At 36.5% G+C, this 18,931-nt stretch overlaps 3 protein-coding genes across 5 annotated transcripts in view; 2 read left to right on the top strand and 1 right to left on the bottom strand.

Moving 5' to 3' along the window:
* picalma (phosphatidylinositol binding clathrin assembly protein a) overlaps positions 1 to 10,292 on the top strand; it is a 51,690-nt gene extending 41,398 nt beyond the window's left edge. For both annotated transcript variants that reach the window (XM_016561421.1, XM_016561423.1), the window contains 4 exons: positions 4,378 to 4,437; positions 6,094 to 6,198; positions 7,849 to 7,952; positions 10,242 to 10,292. In XM_016561421.1, the coding sequence (XP_016416907.1) occupies positions 4,378 to 4,437; positions 6,094 to 6,198; positions 7,849 to 7,941 (258 nt within the window). In that variant the 3' untranslated portion in view covers positions 7,942 to 7,952; positions 10,242 to 10,292. The remainder of the gene's footprint in view (positions 1 to 4,377; positions 4,438 to 6,093; positions 6,199 to 7,848; positions 7,953 to 10,241) is intronic.
* A 578-nt stretch (positions 10,293 to 10,870) lies between these two features.
* Positions 10,871 to 16,503, bottom strand: LOC107747050 (coiled-coil domain-containing protein 83). Its single transcript, XM_016561465.1, is given in 9 exon segments — positions 10,871 to 11,209; positions 11,607 to 11,755; positions 13,900 to 14,086; positions 14,171 to 14,239; positions 14,321 to 14,412; positions 14,818 to 14,985; positions 16,047 to 16,247; positions 16,250 to 16,368; positions 16,451 to 16,503. Coding segments are annotated over 9 exon segments (1,290 nt in total). The 3' UTR covers positions 10,871 to 10,957.
* Positions 16,504 to 18,360: 1,857 nt separating this feature from the next.
* Positions 18,361 to 18,931, top strand: part of LOC107747016 (synaptotagmin-like protein 2) — a 13,060-nt gene continuing 12,489 nt past the window's right edge. For both annotated transcript variants that reach the window (XM_016561420.1, XM_016561419.1), the window contains exon 1: positions 18,361 to 18,520. The gene's annotated coding sequence lies outside the window, so the exon portion shown is untranslated. The remainder of the gene's footprint in view (positions 18,521 to 18,931) is intronic.

Raw genomic sequence — 18,931 nt, 5'->3', positions numbered from 1 at the left:
GCTGCCTCTCGCTCCACCCAACCTAATTGCGCTTTTTCTGTTTGTGTGTGTTGTCCGCGTCTTTTATCCCTCTCCCATTCCCTCTCCTCTGTTTGTTTAAGATGATATTTTAGGTGGCATCCTGAAACCCACAGTGGCCTCTCCCAACCAGGGCCTGACGCCCAGCACCCAACAGCCAGGCAAACTGGTTTCCGATGACTTGGATTCCTCCCTTGCCAACCTTGTGGGAAGTAAGTGTCCTGTAATTGTTATATCATACAAACAACCTTCTGTATTAGGGCTACACTATTAATTGAAAAGTTGTGAAATGGCTTAGTGTGATTATTGAATCACAAAGGCTGTGATTTAATTAAATGAATATATTCACTAACACACAAACTCATCTCTTCATGTGCTATGAATATAGGTTGCTTATGAAATGCATTTGAGAATTCAACATTTGTTAACCATTTTAACAAATTTGTAATAAGAAGTGATTATAAACTGGCTGCTTTAGTAATATATATTTAATAATTGTATTTAGTAATAATAATAACAACAATAAACCTAATACTATTACTACTGCTACTACAAATAATAATAATTTATATTGTTGCTCGTATTAAATACTAATATATTAAAGAAATATTACTATTTTAATATTTCACTGTAACATAAAAATTAATATATTACATTCAGTATATTGATATATTCACAAAATGTTTGGCCAGATTGTGCAGCCCTGCAAACAAGCATAACAAACCTTGAGCCTTTTTTTTTTTTTAATCACAATCAGACTTTTTTTTTTTTTTTTTTTTTTCAAATTGTGCAGCCCTACTCTGTATTCTGGTACTAATAATCAGGAACAGGACATGTAGTTTTATTTATTGATTTAGGATCCTATAAAAGTGAATTTAGCATTTCACAATGGCTGGCATAGTCCTCACTGGTTTTCTCTTTCTTCCAGATCTTGGTATTGGAAATGGAACACCAAAGAAGTATGAACATTCGCCGCTCATCTCAATCCAAATTCATAGTTCTCTTCAAACTCAGTGACTTGATCATGGTTGTTTCTTCTGTTCCTCCTCAGTGACATTCATTGGAGTCAACCCGGTGAAAAGAAGCTGACTGGAGGAACCAACTGGCAACCAAAGATGGCTCCGACCACAACATGGAACCCTGCCTCCATGGTGAGGACAACAATATGTGCTTTCTCTGACTCGAATGAAACGAGACTTGTGCTAGAAACAACTGTCATAAACCAATAGACAGACAATAGCTGGAGTTCCTCCACTGATTCTGAAACATGGGCTCTGTTCCAAACCCTAATGAGCTGCCTTACTGTCTGCTGTCTAGATGGGCAGCTACCTTCTAAGACTGCATCATAAGTGACTGAATTGAAAGGCTGTACATTATCAAAAACTCCATTTCATGAGTCCAATGTAGCATCCCGATGCTTGGACGATGTATACAGACACAAATGGCTCGCAAAATGCTAACATTTGTTTTGAATATGTCCAGTTATCAATAGAGAGGATAGTTTACCATGGTTTACACTCCTGTCTCTGCAAACATTTGTTTAACCTGCTTTATTATCATGTGATGTTGGAACTTTGAGTCAATGATGCCTTCCATTTACATCGTTATCTGTGTTTATCATTAACCGTGAACATCTCTGTTGGTGCTCGTATGCTCTTGTGACATCGAGACATCGTTTGACAATTTTTGAGTTGGAAGTACAACTTCAAGTGGCGTTCTGTTGCACTTTTCCAAATTGGAAGTTGATTCCATTATACTTTGGAGTTAGCATGTGGCTAAGCTAACAAGTTTACACAAATTTTGGATGAAATAGTACATTTAATTAGAACTATTTTCTAGTGATGTGTTTCAGGACTAAATAATTATCAACATCTTTATATATATATATATATTTTTTTTTTTTTTCTTAGTTTTCTAATAAAATATAATTATATAATATTATAAAATTAAATGTTATTTATTTATTCATTTATTATTATTATTATTAGTGTATAATGGGATTGTCTTATGCTATATAGTATATATTCGATGTTTTAGCAATACTTTTCAGGACTGAATAATTATTTATTACTATAATTATTTCCCTCAATTCTGTATTTAAGTATTTATTTACTTATTTATTTACTTTTTATATAATTATTTTTGTTATAATTGAATTTGATTTATTTACTAATTTCACTGAGGTTGAATATATGCGATCCTGCTTTTATTTGGACCAAAATGAGGTCCAAAAATGAGGACTTGATTTGCTGCCTACTGTCCTTGAAACGTTGCCTAGGTAGGCAGCACACTAGCATTTGGAACAGAGCTGTAATCCACTCTCAAAAACAGCTGGAATGTATTCTGTCTCGTCTTTGTTTACAATGTGTTTGTGTGAGCTCACAATGCGAGATGTTATTGTGTTGTATGCCCTCTAATTGTGTTTGTTGCGTTGTGTAACCATTCTCGTCCGACGGGATAAACAGAATGGCATGCTTTTCCCGCAATACGTAAGTCAAAATGCTGAGTTGAACCATTCTCTGAAACGCATGAGAGTATTAACCCCACCGCCTTTGCTTTGGTCACAGTTTATGACCTGTGTGTGTTTGAGTGACCAAAATTGCACTGAAACCCATGAGCTGATCTAACCAGATGTTATCTCGGCATGGCTGACCGCTCTGTTCCTCCTCTACCCTTTCCTCTCATCGGTTTCATTTGTTTATCGCCATCAGCAAACAACTGTAGTCAATGGGCTAGTGTTTCCAGCGGAGGGTTTACCGGACAATGTGCAAAGTCCAATAAAGTAGGTAATCAACCAGTTCGAGTCATACCTTGGTAAACATTCTGATGGAAACACTTCCACCGGAGAGTTCTTTCTTTCGTAAACAGGATATGCTGAGCTGGATTGATCAGTACATCAGCATAATTTAGTCATATGTACTCCTACTGAGTTGTTTGTGCTTGTCAAACATTTCTGTAGGTGCTGTTTCTCCGAAGATTACCGTACGACTGAGCTGTTTGCTTACCCTAGCTAGAAGTTTACGAAGTACCTTTTGTATCTTAATGAGATTCCTCAAAGTCTGCAAACACATTTATCTTTCATCATCTTGAGATTCATTGCAGCCTGTTCTAATTTAGTGGGATGCACACAGAAAAACACACAAGGTTGTGTTTTATATTAGGCTGTAAATTGAATTCTATTTTTATAAAATGGATAATTATGGCTCCAAATAGGACAAACTGTTCAGAGCATTTATTGCATTTTATGTCAAAATGTTTTTTTATTGTTCAAAGGTTTGAGGATTGGTAAGATTAAAAAAAATGTTTTTGAAATAAGCCACGTATGCTCACCAAGGCTGTATAATTTTGGTCATAATATAGTAAAACCAGTAATATTGTGAAATATTACAATTTAAAATGTAATTTTTTCCTGTGATTTCAAAGCTGAATTTTTAGCATCATTACTCTAGTCTTCAGTGTCACATGATCCTTCAGAAATCATTCTAATATGCTGATTTGCTGCTTAAGAAACTTTTCTTATTGTTATTAATATTGAAAACCATTATGCAAATTTTTTTTTTTTCAAGATTTCTTGATGAATTGTCAAAAGAACAGCATTTATTTAAAAAATTTAAAATCATATTACTTTTATCAATCACAGTTATAGCCTCTATACCCGCACAACAAGGAGTGTTGTGACATCAAACTCGTCATAGTTAATGGGTAAATGCCCTCAGATCATGTTCTATAAAAATGTTTATTTTACAATTTATTGGTCGTTTGGTCACAGTCACTCTGCTGAATTTAGGAGGCCATTCAGAGTCCGTCACACATTTCAATGGTGCACAAGTGGAAATAAAAGTGTGTCTGTGGCTACCGAAGGCCTTACTGAGAATCTCACAGCTCCTTCACAAAGAGCTTCTCTTTTCCACCAGAGCCCTGCACCTGCAACTAATCACTCTGCCTTCAAAAAGGACACACACACACACTCTCGTACAATTCTCGCTCTCTTCCTCTTTATCCCCTTGCCTATATTCCTGTTTTGATGCTCTGGTTGGAGTGTGTAAAGACATCTCTAATGTTTCCCAGATGTGAGCGGCTCTCCGTGAAGAGAAAAAACTAAAAGACATCTTTTATCATCAAGTATCTTTTGCAAATTCATTTTAAAAAAGCGTTCTGCTAGTCCACAAAGTTGCCTTTGTTCACTGTGTGTAAACGTGGAAACTGAGATGGCGTGTCTGGGGTAGTTGTGATCTCATGGCTGCTCAAGTGGAAATTTCTCTCTTAAGGTGTTCAGAAGAATCGTCCTTTCATGCTAAAAAAAGCTGATGATGTTTTACCTGTGGTATTTCTGTACTAACGCCGAACGTGTCCTCCTAGGCTCCTTCTGTCATGGCCTTCCCTGCCACGACGCCCACAGGAATGATGGGATATGCAATGGTAAGTACAAACTGGGGATTTGTGCATTACTCACTCCATCATTGTCAGAAGTATTAGCTTTTCAACTCCTGTATATTCAGAGACTGCAGTTATGCTGTCAGTCCCCACTGGAGCAGTGTGGGTGTGCGGAACACGGTGAAAGGCTCTCTAGAGTCCGAAGCACCTCTTCATTGAGCTTAGGGCAACATTAGAGACTTTTTTTCCTCTGTGTTTTTTATTCATCACACTAACAGGGATGACTACATTGATTTCTCCTCCATGAGCCCTTAGCTTTAAGAAAGAAAAAAAAAGATGGGCATCAGGTAGTGCATGTTGCATGTTCTTGAGTGTAAGACTGGATAGTCTAGTGTGTTTATTTGTTAAGCATGAGAGAGGACATAAGATTGTGATGTAGCACGTTATTTTATTCATAATAATTATATTTTAAGTTTTATTTAAATTATTAATATTATTACTTTTATTTATTTATTAAACATGAAAGAGGACCCATGTTGTAAGTCTTAATGTAGTACCTTATAATTTAATTCATAATCATATATGTTTATTTTTTAATAAAATAAATTGTATTTATTGTCATATTGTATTTTAAATTATATATATATATATAAATATAGTGTTTATTTATTAAACATGAAACAGGACATATTTTAAAATCCTGATTTAGCACCTTATAATAATATTACCATTAATTATATATTAGTAGTAATTTTATTTTTAAATAAACAAACAAACTAATAATTATTTTAATTATTATATTAATTAGTGTTATTATTATTGGAAATAAAACATGTAATTACAGATGTAATTACATGCAGGTATTTTTAAAATATAAGTACAATGTAAAAACAAGTATGTACACAATAAGTGCATTATACCAAATGCTTAATTTAAATGTAAGTGCATAGTTGTTAAGGCGAGTTAATATAAAGTTGGACTTAAATTATAATTAGAAACTTTAATATTGTAATAATTTAAATTATAATAAAAAAAAATTTATGTATTAATTATTTTTTTTTTTTATTATTCAACTGAGTGGCACATAAGCATTCTATCTATAGTCAACGTTGAGTCTTTCCTTAAGTCCTTTAGCCATCTTTTATAGATTTACTGTTTGCTCAATAAAACCCAGTAATAGAGGATGAGTAAGCCATACAGGTATAGTCAGCGCAGGCTGTGGTTAATGGCTTAAAGTGAGGATGGCGCTCTGTAAATGACGCTTTTCAATAACAGCATCCGCATTTACATAACCGCTATTATGACTCATCCATTTTGGATCCTCCAATCCCTGCATGTACCTCAGCTTTTTTTTTCTTTTAAGAGTTAGAACTTTTCGAAAAATATGAGTTGCTCCAAAAACAAAAGAGGAAGTTTCTGTGTGTAACTTTTTCTGTCTGCTGCGAGTCATGTAGCTCAGGTGGAGTTAAACAGTAACTCCAGTCAGATCAGATGAGAACAGTGGGTTCAGACGGGCTCACATTCCTCTTTGCTGAGTTTCAGTACTGTCAAACAAAATATGATGTAAACAGAGGAACTTCATAAGCCATTGGAATTTAAAGTTCCAGATAGAAACGCTATGTCCCAAACAACCATGACAAGCATTATGAATTGCTCACTTGGTTTCTTTATTCCTTTAACTTTGGTTTTATTCCTTTCTAGCCCCCTCAAATGGGCTCCATGACCATGATGACCCAGCCCACCATGATGTACACTCAGCCTGTGATGCGGCCGGCCAATCCCTTCGGCCCAGTCTCAGGGGCACAGGTATGATCTCTCACACAATGAGGTTACAAATCAATTGACCCTCAAACAATCCAATTTAGAAGTCTTAAGGTCTGGTCACATGTTTAGCGAATGTTCGCAGATGAAATCTAGTAATTTTTAATAATTTTGCATTGACCAACAGAGTCTCTGTGTGAGTCCTTTTAGTTGGCGAAATTTTGCTAATGTGACCACACCTTAATACAATCAAATTAGTCCTTTTCAGAGCACAGTAGCATCCATAGGTCTCCGCTTTTTGATAAATGTTTTTGCATTGATCCCGCCCCATGATTCTTCTTGTAATAGAGCCATCCGCTCAACCCTGACTGATCAGGCTCTATTCTAGAAGCGGCTCCATTCAGAATGCGCTCTAGTTTGTTCACCTTCATGTACCATCGCAGCGCAATTCTGAATATGAAAGCTATACTATGGGTGGGGTTGGGAGGGGTAAGACTCTGTTGCCCAGAGATGGAGGACACAGCGCTCATTTTGTAATTTGTCGCGGTAAAAGTTATTGTACCGTCTATAACGAAACACATGGGTGTTGAGAGAGCGCGAGTGCCGGAATGTGGTGGGTTTTCACTCAAACACGGCTTCACTTTTTTCCATGGAATGCGAAAAGAGGGATCAGGGAGGGATTTGGGTGGAGTTCTGTCTTTATCTGATCACCACAATCAAGCATTACCTGATTTAACCATCACCAATTAGAAATTCTAACATTGGTTTCTACTATGATTTCTACTTTATGACGTTTGCAGTAGACATTCCTTGTGTATTGTTTATTCCTTTAACTTTGGTTTTATTCCTTTCTAGCCCCCTCAAATGGGCTCCATGACCATGATGACCCAGCCCACCATGATGTACACTCAGCCTGTGATGCGGCCGGCCAATCCCTTCGGCCCAGTCTCAGGGGCACAGGTATGATCTCTCACACAATGAGGTTACAAATCAATTGACCCTCAAACAATCCAATTTAGAAGTCTTAAGGTCTGGTCACATGTTTAGCGAATGTTCGCAGATGAAATCTAGTAATTTTTAATAATTTTGCATTGACCAACGGAGTCTCTGTGTGAGTCCTTTTAGTTGGCGAAATTTTGCTAATGTGACCACACCTTAATACAATCAAATTAGTCCTTTTCAGAGCACAGTAGCATCCATAGGTCTCCGCTTTTTGATAAATGTTTTTGCATTGATCCCGCCCCATGATTCTTCTTGTAATAGAGCCATCCGCTCAACCCTGACTGATCAGGCTCTATTCTAGAAGCGGCTCCATTCAGAATGCGCTCTAGTTTGTTCACCTTCATGTACCATCGCAGCGCAATTCTGAATATGAAAGCTAGCATTGTGGCCGTCACACATCTCTGGGGATGGATATGTATTCCACACCGCACCAAATTCTCAGCTCGAAATACATATCGTGCCCCCCGCCACCCCTGCTTCATTTCTGCTATAGTGTTAGCGCAGGAAATTGGTACCATCCCGCAGCGGCCTTGCAGAACGAGAAGGACTTTAGTGGCTCTCTTTTTCTTGAAACTCTCTGTTATTCTCTAGCCTGTCTGGCTCTGAATTGTCCTCTCGTGTGTGTGTGTGTGTCTTGAGTGTTTCCTAGCTGTCCTCGAACCCCTTCAATCTCTCTCGTTCTTTCTGAACTAGCTCTCTACAGCCTCTAGTCCTTCCAGTTCGAGTCCTCTCAGAGCTCCGGGACAGGACCCTTTTGCACAGCTGTCTCTGAAGGATTTCCTTTAGAGCGTCTTTAGGTACAGCATGTCTGCTGTGTGTGTGTGTGACAATCACTAGCTTTAACGCGACTACGGGGAAAGTCAATGTGACTTTAACACGGCTTCACTTTTTTCCATGGAATGCGAAAAGAGGGATCAGGGAGAGATTTGGGTGGAGTTCTGTCTTTATCTGATCACCACAATCAAGCATTACCTGATTTAACCATCACCAATTAGAAATTCTAACATCGGTTTCTACTATGATTTCTACTTTATGACGTTTGCAGTAGACATTCCTTGTGTATTGTCTGTATTTATTTATGATTTACCCACTGAGGACATGAAAGAAATGAATAATCTTTTTTTTTTTCTTTTGAACTCTTCCTTACGGGAGGTGTTTCGAATTATGCGTTCATATGGGTATGATTGGTTGTATAATTCGGATTTTGAGTGACTGAATTATGAAAAAATATATATAATATAAAAAATGGGGGAAATGGACACCTATAAACTGACTGATACAGCACTAAGTATTCTCAGAAGCTGTTGTATGTCTAGTGCAATTTCTTTGTAGCTCAAACGCTCACCGCCCTCCATTCGTAACGGACATAGGATCAAATATACAAATCATTATGCCACATAGTCAGTTCTGTGCCCCAGAGAGGTGGGTGGGTTTTCGTGAGGGAGCATTTAGCAAAGCACTACATTTGTGATTCAGCCTCTGAAGGATTTCCTTTAGAGCGTCTTTAGGTACAGCATGTCTGCTGTGTGTGTGTGTGTGTGATTGATCGACAGGAGCTTCTTGCTTTATAACAGTGTTTGTGTTTCTATTGCAAAAACTCACCCCAGTTTTTCTCCATGTGCTGCAATACTAATGTTTTCTATATACATCAGTATAATGTGATTTGTAACAATTCAGCTTCAGTAGAGCCAATCTCTTGAAGTTCATTACCCAATCATGCATGCTTTTGTTCTGTTTCCCTTATTATTTAAAGGGGTCATATCATGTGGAATCAAATCTTTTGAATTCACGATGTAATGGAAGTAGCAACAGATCTTTCTTCTGAATTATGACTTGCATCCGAGTGTTGTCGTGGATTATTGAAACAAATGTAGGGTTGGACTCTGGTTGATTGGATGGCAGCAGAACTGAATGTGAACTTGTAATAGTCAGTTGTAGATAAGGTAAATATTCATTTCATGCCATATTTTAAACTTCCTCCCAGTCCAAAAACTGTATTTATCGAAGCTAAGCAGCTAAAATGATTCGTTTCGAACTTCTACAACTTGGACCATCCAGTCACAGTGAAATATTAAGGAGAAAGCTGAATATATGCTGTTATTCCACCAGAATACATCATAATGATAGAGGTTTTGAAAGTTTTAACTGTGTCTAGTTGTGAAGCACTGCCACTCCCTGAATTCTTCTGCAGAATTCGTTTTAAACCACAACAAGGACCCTGATCATTTTATTCGTCAAATCATTAAATGTGACGTGCCACATGTCGGCATGGATTGTTTCATGAATCTGTCAGAATATGATGCAGAGGCTGATATCTGCTTCTCAATAATCAAAAAAGCTTTTGTAACAGTTATTACTATGCTAAGCTAGTAGGCTAAGCTTTTAGCTTGCTAACCAAAGGATATTACACAAAAAAGGAAAATGTCTCGGCCTATATGATCACCTTGGGGTCTTGCACGACAGGGTAAATGTAAGTTTTGACATGCGTTAAAAAGTTTCATCCTTGTCTGGTGTCTGTGCTAATACTCCCTCTAAATTATGAGAGCTAAAAATGTCTTTACACGTTTTTAAACTAGAGTATCTCTTAACCTCATAACGCAAGAGTCTAGTGTTGTTGTGGCCTCCAGTAGTTTGTTGTTGTTTTTTCTTCTCCGTTTCTTTTCCAACTGTGAATCAATGACCCATCTGTGAGCATCTGTGGTTTAAAAAAGTCTGTATAGTACACGTATTAATTCTAAGCATTAGTTTTCGTACAAATAAAACTTTGGGGAAAAAGTGACATGACCCCTTTAAGTTTAAGTTTTAATCCTTTTCATAGTAGGTTATCCTGAGTTGCAGATTCATAAACTCATCTCATCATTTATTGGCTGCTTTATTGGAAACATTTGCATATTCAGTTCATTTAGTGACATTACGTACAATTACGATGGTCAGTCAATCATCCAAAAAGACATTCAAACTTGCTGTCCTGGACTTGGTATAAGATGTCATAATGTGTACGTTCATCACAATGTGTCAAATATACAAAAATTTTCTAAAATGAAGCATGACTGTGTATCAGTAAATGTGCATTTCTCTGATTCCAGATGCAGTTCATGTAGGTGAAGGAGGGTCGACGCTTCCCAAGAATGAATTACTTTTACATTTGACAGTTATATGGCTGCCTTTTCAACCTGAATGTGCAGAGTCGCCTTCGTTTTCGGGCCATCCGGGAGGAGAACAGTTGTGTGTGTGTTTGTGGGTGCGAGTGTGTGAATGTGAGCGAGAAACGCAGGTTGCTGTCGGTATCGGGATGGGGTCGGTAGTGTCTAGCTGTAGGTCCAGTGGAGTGAAGAAAGGGGACGCTGTTGATCAGTGCCCGTGTACATAAAACAGGCCCAGTCCAATAGGGAAGTACACAAAAGGTGGTCCGAATATGAGGGCGATTCTATCCATTGATTTAGCATATTTACTGCATCATCCCTGCAGATTATATTTTGTTTATATGACAAAAAAAAATGAAGCAGAATTTGGGTGATTTTCAAATAAAGTGCAGCTTCCACAGAACTAAGTATGTGTGTTTGTTTGTTATTTTTGTGTTGTGTTTGTGTGTGTATAATCATATTTATATCACATACATACAAAGTATTACTTATAAATTATTTATTGCTTTATATATTTTTTGGAGTGCATAAATTGTTTGCCGTTCCCGTTTTAATTATTATCCAACAGCTGCTGAATTTCACAGGTGTCGTTTACAGAATTATGCATACAGTATAATTTATTATTATTTTGAGTGTATATATTATTCGCCATTTGTAATTCAATTTTTATCCAACTGCTGAATTTCACAAGTGTCTTTTATGGATTCATCAGCTTCTCCAGACTGTGAACTTGACTGTTTAAACTTTCTATGGATGATCTCTGTTGTAACCGGCCACCTTTCAGTTTGTAGCAGGTCAAAGGTCATCTCCTCGCCCATATCCGCGGGGTCATTTGGTTGTGGGTGCAGGGGGTATGCTTTACCTATCACCCACAGCAGCTTCTGCTCCAGCGAGCCCAGATGCGTCGGCCCCTTTACACAAACACAAACACAGCACGTTAAAACGGCTTCCAGTTTGGCTTCACTAACAAGGGTAGTGACTGTTCCCCATCCCTACTTGTTTCATCTATATTCTAGCCCTTGAAGCCTGGAAAAGGCAGTGGGAAAATCACAGACGCTCTTTTTCCACAGACCTTATCTTGCTTATGTGCCACTGAGAAAGCCTTTTCAAGATTTGCTGCCTTTGGCAGAGGTCCTTTCTGGGTATTTTGCCTGATAATATCTCAAACATAAGCACAGAGGGCTCGTCTGAGGTGGCGTGTCATTAGTCATGAATTCGTTGCTAATCAAAAATTAATGATTGTTTATTGATGCTATCTTCACCCGTAATGTGACTAGGTGGGGCGAACACAGCTAGTATTGTCCATACCGTGAAATCAGTCTGACCGCTGAACATTTCGCTATAGTCAGGTGGGGTGGAAGTTGTTGTGCTACCAGAGACGGTCACATTGCTTTTCTGTTGAGCCCCTTCGACTTCTGTTAATGGCTGGAGGGGATACCGGGGTCTGTCGAGCAGATCTGGAAAGGAATAGGCATTATGGGTGATTAATGTCAGCTATTTGATGGCCAACGTCAGTGTAGTATGTGTAGCTGTTAGCTGCTGCACTCAGAGGCCATTAAGTTTAAACTGCTGAGGACATGAAGTTTTGAGCGGTAATGAAAACACAGCTGCCCTGTAAAGTGAAAAAAGTGAAAGTGAAGTGACATGTGGCCAAGTATGGTGACCCATACTTGGAATTAGTGCTCTGCATTTAACCCATCCAAAGTGCACACACACAGCAGTGAACACACACACCATGAACACACACACGGAGCAGTAATGTATTGTGGGTATAATGACAAGACTTCCTCTACTTTGAGAGCCATTAGTGAGGGCTGAACAGTGCCAGTGGCAGCATTCAGAGTCACCCATCCTCCGTATAACCTGCTACTGGGCTGTGGTGTGTGTGTGTGTGTGTATATATATATATATATATATATATATGTATATGTATGTGTGTGTGTATGTGTGAGACCCTGGACCACAAAACCAGTTATAAGGTTAAATTTTTCGAGATTTATACATCATCTGAAAGCTGAATAAATAAATTTTCCATTGAAGATACAGCTATTTGAAAATTTGGAATCTGTGCAAAAAAAAAAAAAATCTAAATATTGAGAAAATCGCCTTTAAAGTTGTCCAGATGAAGTTCTTAGCAATGCATATTACTAATCAAAAATTAAGTTTTAATATATTTACAGTAGGAAATTTACAAAATATCTTCATGGAACATGATCTTTACTTAATATCCTAATGATTTTTGGCATAAAAGAAAAATCTATAATTTTGACCCATACAATATATTTTTGGCTATTGCTACAAATATACCCGTGATTTAAGACTGGTTTTCTGGTAGGTATGTGTGTGTATATATATATATAGTTTCATGATTAGCTGAAAGTTTTGTACTTGGGATCATTATTAATGTCTTGTTTTGTTCATTGTTTGCTGGCAAAGAAGAGTGGTAATCAATCAGAGCTTGTCCGTTTGTTATGGAAGCCCGTTTCTGCCACTGAATAAAAAATAAAAGCAGTAATTGCGACTTTTTATCTCACAATTCTGACTATTTTTCTCAGAATTGCGTGATACAAACTCACAATTCTGACTTTTTTTTCTCAGAATTGCGTGACATAAACTCGCAATTGCGAGTTAAAAATTCATAATTGAGAGATATAAACTCGCAATTGCGAGGAAAAAAGTCAGAATTGCGAGAAAAAAAGCCATAGTTCAATTAGGACATTTAAGTAATTTTTATAAACATGCTTTAGAAAAAAACATCAATGGTGTACATCTTAGGACAAAACAAGGGCACTGACGTATTTTAAGATCAATCAGTGCACGTTTCTTTCAGTTGAAACAGCTCAGACTTAAATTTTAGTCTGGGACTAGGTTTAAGTCTTGTCTGTCTGTGAAACCGTGGGTTAAGAGTATTTCCTATGAGCTTTTAGAAAAAAAAATTTTGCTTTTTATTTTGCAGATAAAATCCAGTCATTTTCAGGAGAATCTGTGTAATTGGGAGTTTTGTGTGAGTCGTGTAATTCTGACAGAATGTGACAGATCAATCAGTGCACGTTTCTTTCAGTTGAAACAGCTCAGACTTAAATTTTAGTCTGGGACTAGGTTTAAGTCTTGTCTGTCTGTGAAACCGTGGGTTAAGAGTATTTCCTATGAGCTTTTAGAAAAAAAAATTTTGCTTTTTATTTTGCAGATAAAATCCAGTCATTTTCAGGAGAGTCTGTGTAATTGGGAGTTTTGTGTGAGTCATGTAATTCTGACAGAATGTGACTAGAGAAATGTTTTGCGTTTTCAACATATTAGGCTTACAAATAAGACTGAATGTGAACATATATTTTGCTAATAATTCAAAATGATTACTATCCAAGTAGAAGAAATAACAGACCTAGAATTTCCTTCACTCTTGAATTTAAGGGTCCAGCACTAGGGAGTAACCATTATTGAGGGATTTCTCCTGGTATTTTAGTGTTTCAGTATGTCTACTGTTATAGTGCCATCTATTGGTTATAAAATGTCAATGCAAAATAATTATAAAGCACCATGTGTTCAAGTTAAGTCTTTTTATTCTTAGACTGATCACTGCTATTATTAGGCATGTTTGGATTACCTGACCTTTCCTCAGGGCTTATTTTCATTATGTTCCTGTTCATATTGTGGGTATCATGGGACCCAAGGCTAGCAGGTTGCGCAAGAAACTCATTGCCTGGGCTGAGGGAAACAAGATCCAAGATCTCCTCTTCTAACTTATGGACGGTGGATTCCAACACTGCGACCTTCTCGTTGTATAGGGGAACCTGATATGGACGATTAGCGGCATTGTGTAATCTTTGCATGTACAATAAGATGCATGTTATATAGAACCGAAAATGTGACCACACCTGTTTTTTCAGCCAATGCATTTCTTTGATCTCTAGTTTACTCATGTTATCAAGGTTTTCGTTTGCTCTCTGAAACATAAAGACCGTTTCAGTACCTCAGAACAGACGTATTATTCACAATTCAGACAACAATAAGGTGTTCATAGTTACCTCAAAGGCGAGCTGAATTCCATCCTTTAAACTCTGTGCTACTTTTTGCTCAGTTTCATTGATAGCCGCAACCAGAGATCTCTGAAAATATTCTGGATTTTTTATATTAAAATGTTATTCGTTTTAAAAAGAACATTTATTTTTATTTAGTAGTACTGTCCTGAATAAGATGTTTCACATAGCAGATGTTTACCTATAGTCCATAAGACAAAATATTAACTGAAATTTTTATGAAGTCATCCTTTTTTATATATATATATATATATATATATATAAATTCAGATATATATTTGTCCTGTGGGCTGTATGTAAACATCCATTATGTTAAAAAGCATATTTAGGGTAGTGATTAATAAAACAAGAAACATTTTTTACATTATTATTATTAGCGTTCTGCAAGATTACTGTAAACTTATGACCACAACTGTATAGTATTTTATATTTAAACATAATGAATATTTGTGTTCTGAGTGAAGTAGACGATGGAAAACACACACCTGATATCTCCTGAAAAGTCCTTTGTGTTAGGGTAATATCTTTTTCCAGTTTCTGTATCTTTTGCTGGTCTTTAATGCTGCCTTCATTCTTATACTGAAGCCATACCTGCTGTTCCTCCTGCAGTTCCTTCACTTGCACCTGCAGCCTTGCAAGCTTACAGCGCAGTTCTGTATAAACCACACAAGCAATTTTTAAAGGTGTTCACTAAGGTACAGCAATGTACTTTTATGATTTATGTATCACACATAACCATAAAACTAGTACATACTGCACATGTTGTGGGCTATATTACTTTTTTTTTCTGTAGCTGTAGCTTTGTATGGTTGATTCCCTGGAAAGTCTGTGGCTTAAAAACTCGTGAATGAATCATTCAGATTGGTTTTATCAACTGAACCATAAGTTTTATTGAGAAGATCTGACTCTTGATCTGATTCTCATGAACACACCAACACAAAGCAATCATACATGGCTTTAGATGATATTAGGAATATAGCTCACAAGTCATATTTAATTGTGTAATGTTCTTTTATGGTATTTTGCATCTTTTTTGAAGCTTGAAAAGTGGGAACATTGTAAAAAGCCATTTACTCACCCTGGTGTTGTTCTAGTGCCATATACACTTCTTTCTTTTTCGGACAATAAAAAAAAAAATACAACTTGTGCTCTTTCTATATAATGGTAGTGGAACGCGAACCGCATAAAGCTTCTTCTTTTTTTTCTTTTTCTTTTTTAAACACAAAAGTATCACTGAATGTTCACCGAGTTTTCTGGGTGTATACAAGAAGCGAAATTTAATGTAATATTTAACATAAAAATAAAATCCTGGTCTTATGTACAGGACTGCATGTTCATGAGACAATTAGCGCTGCCGTTCACTCAGACTTGTCAGTATTAAGTTAAACAGTGATATTAAAATGTATCTTCTTGCTTCTACACAGTATGTATTATTAATAAGGTGGTCTTTAATATTTGGTATATTAATATTTAAAATGTGGTCTTTAATATCATTATCTGAGTAACGTTACACGAATCCACTCCTGAAATATGGCTTTAGAATATGCTGAATATAGCGTTTGAGTCATATGGAATTGTTTTATATTAATTTATGGTATTTTTGCATAATTTTTCAAACTTGAAAGATTTGGTTAGAACATGAGGGTGAGTAAATGATGAGAGTCATTTTTGAGCAAACTATTTCCTCAAAACATTGTTATTGCCACTCAAGTACCTTCTAGTTCTTTCTCTTGCTTGTGTTTTAGCTCCAGATTCTCCCGGGCCGTGCCCTCCACCTGCTCTTCATCTTCTCGCTGCCTTTGCTCCAGGTTCCTCTCCTGTTCCTTCATCTTTTTCTGCAGTTCACGCACATGGCCTCTGTGCTCTTCTCTCAGCTGCTCCTGCTGCAGACACGTGTTTGAGTTTAGTCTTCTTTCGTCATCATCTTCACAAACATAATGTTGACACTTACCAGCTTTATCAGTTTTTTCTTCTTATCTTCTAGTTGGCATATTTCTTCCTCAAAATCTTGAATCTCTTCCCTTTTAACCTGAATTCTATTAGAAATAAAGATATTAGACTCACAAGAAAAGGCAAAGCAGTGAGGAATGGATAGACAATATTAAGAACCGTACTAACTGGAACTGTATGAAGGTCTCTGACAGAGATGTTGTATCTAATGTCTTGCTCATTTTCCCTTATGCCAGGAAATTATCATATTTAATATGAAAAACAAACAAAAACAACAGCATTTATTAAACTTTCAAAGAGACGGTGTTAAGATAACAATCTGTGGGGGTGAGAAAGCAAACAATATTAGCCTACCTGTGAGCTGCGTTTTCTTTTTTTATTCTACGAATTTACTTTTAATTTTCCGGATATGTTTACACGTTGTTAAGGAAACCAACTGCCGCTGTGAACTCGATCAGCAGGGGGCGACAATTCAAGGACGTACGTTTATAAATTTTATTCTGAATCTGAACGGTATGAAAAATTTCATATCCTCAGAAAAAAAAGCTTTGTGAATTTACAATTTTTTCATGTCATTACATTGTTTAGAGCATAATAAAAAAAAATGAAAAATGATATTTTGTTCATATGTTATGCTATGTCCTCTGTAGAGGACACCAAAATAAAATGACATGAATAGACATAAAAAGTAAAAAACAACGGGATTTTTTTTTTAAATCACCAATCAATTTTAAGGTTTCAGGATTTTTTTTTTAAACCAAACTTTGTATAAAGATGATTCTCAACTGTTATAAAAGATATAACAGAATGCTTTGATATGCCATTTTGCTTTAGGCTATGCAATATGTGTGTAAAATTTCCATAAACTGGTTTTCCCACACAATGTTATCTATACACTGTATCTAATTTGCATATTGCATATCATACATGCATGGTGAAAAAAGAAGTGTAATAATGGGAGTCATATTTGGCCAGATTTTCATACTAATATCTAATATTTCATAAGAATATTGATATATAATTTATTTTGCTATTCAATTGTTTTGTCTCCCAAAATGTGTAATAAACATGCTTTTAGTCCTGGTATCCTCTACAGTGGACATGTATGAAATGATTTCATAACAGGAAGTCATATTTTGATTTGAAACCCCATAACATTTTCCTGAGATATGCTGATTTATGACAATTAATCAGATTTAAATGATAATTACAAAATATTATCATATTTCCATAAGGATGTACAATTTTGTCACTAAATTAATGTCAGCCATCTTTAAAGACCAAGGAGAGGGAGTGGCCATGGTGAACCATCCAAACATTTGGTATCTCTGGAAAAGCCCTAAATGTGCTCTTTACAGGACATCCAGACTTAAAACTGTGACATGCATGGTCTCAGAGAAATTCACTAAAATATAATGTCCACTACAGAGAAAAAACTCCATAGCTGGGTCTCAGGAGGATACATAAAAGCACATTTGGCAAAACTAAATAAAAAAAAAAAATGTTTTTTTACTACTGAGTTTGCTTTGTTTATTTGACATTAATAATAATACATCTGAATATAGCAAACAAATTGTACATTCTGATATTCTGATGTATTATTATAATTAGGGTGTAACAGCTGAAAGTCAGGGAGGTCAGAACGAAATAAAACGACTCACGTTCATTAAATAGTCTGAATCACAGGGAGTGGAGAGACAGAATGAAGGTTGTAGGTAGTGACGTTATAGATTATGTTTAATTTGTATACATAGGTTGCGTATTCAAGGATACACAGGATTTTCTGTGGTGCTATCGAGAGGACATTTAATGACATAATGATGTATATGGCACGTGCGTGTGACAGGATTAAAAGTTTATGAGAGTGACAGAGCGTGACCACGCCTTTATGAGCGCGCACAGGGGATTTGTGTCAAAACTTAGTGAACCTCCTGCCTAGACAGCGTTTTGTGGATATCGTTCGGAACTCCCCACGAGTTAATCAACAGCATTTTTAGCTCTTACTAGTTGTTCACACACAACCAGTGTGCACGCGAGTTCTTGGAGTGGAGGAGCCCACACACACACACCCACCGGTAAACACACGCCTCACTTTAAAGCTGGATATTTAAATAATTTGTTTCATATCAGCAAGTTTCTGGCAAATGGATTATTACACTCCTCTGGTCTTTTCAGATGTTACAGTAACAGTGTTGGAAAATAATGCGGTCTAGTAGCAGCCACGCGAGCAAGACTCAGGTAAACTTTTGCTTGTCAGTTGTTTTATTTTTACCTTAATAGATACTGTTTTACTTTTTAAGGCTTTAACTTCACTTAACAATTTCCCTGCTTTGAGTTGGAAGTTCTGCTGCATGCTCTGACAGGGATGGGTTCTGTTTCAACAGGCGCTCATTTCATTATGTTGTTTTCATGTCTGGAGTTTTGTGTTTTTATCTCTGGAGCCACTGCGATTTTTTTATTTATTTTTTCTCATTTCCTGCTTCCTTAATCTGTTAATTCTTGTAAAGCTATTTAGAGAAAGAATGCGGAGTATTTATTTACATCCAGATCAGACAGTGATTAGTTAAATGAGTGCTTCTACAAGGGATCTGTGTGAAAGGCCATTTTATTCCACAGTAACATTACAAAAACCCATCTTAAAATAAATAA

The sequence above is a fragment of the Sinocyclocheilus rhinocerous genome, unplaced genomic scaffold, assembly GCF_001515625.1.
Source record: "Sinocyclocheilus rhinocerous isolate Xijiao unplaced genomic scaffold, SAMN03320098_v1.1 scaffold708, whole genome shotgun sequence".
NCBI classification, from domain to species: Eukaryota; Metazoa; Chordata; class Actinopteri; order Cypriniformes; family Cyprinidae; genus Sinocyclocheilus; species Sinocyclocheilus rhinocerous.
Note: the sequence above shows the minus strand (reverse complement) of the source record. Positions and strands in the feature narration are given on the sequence as shown.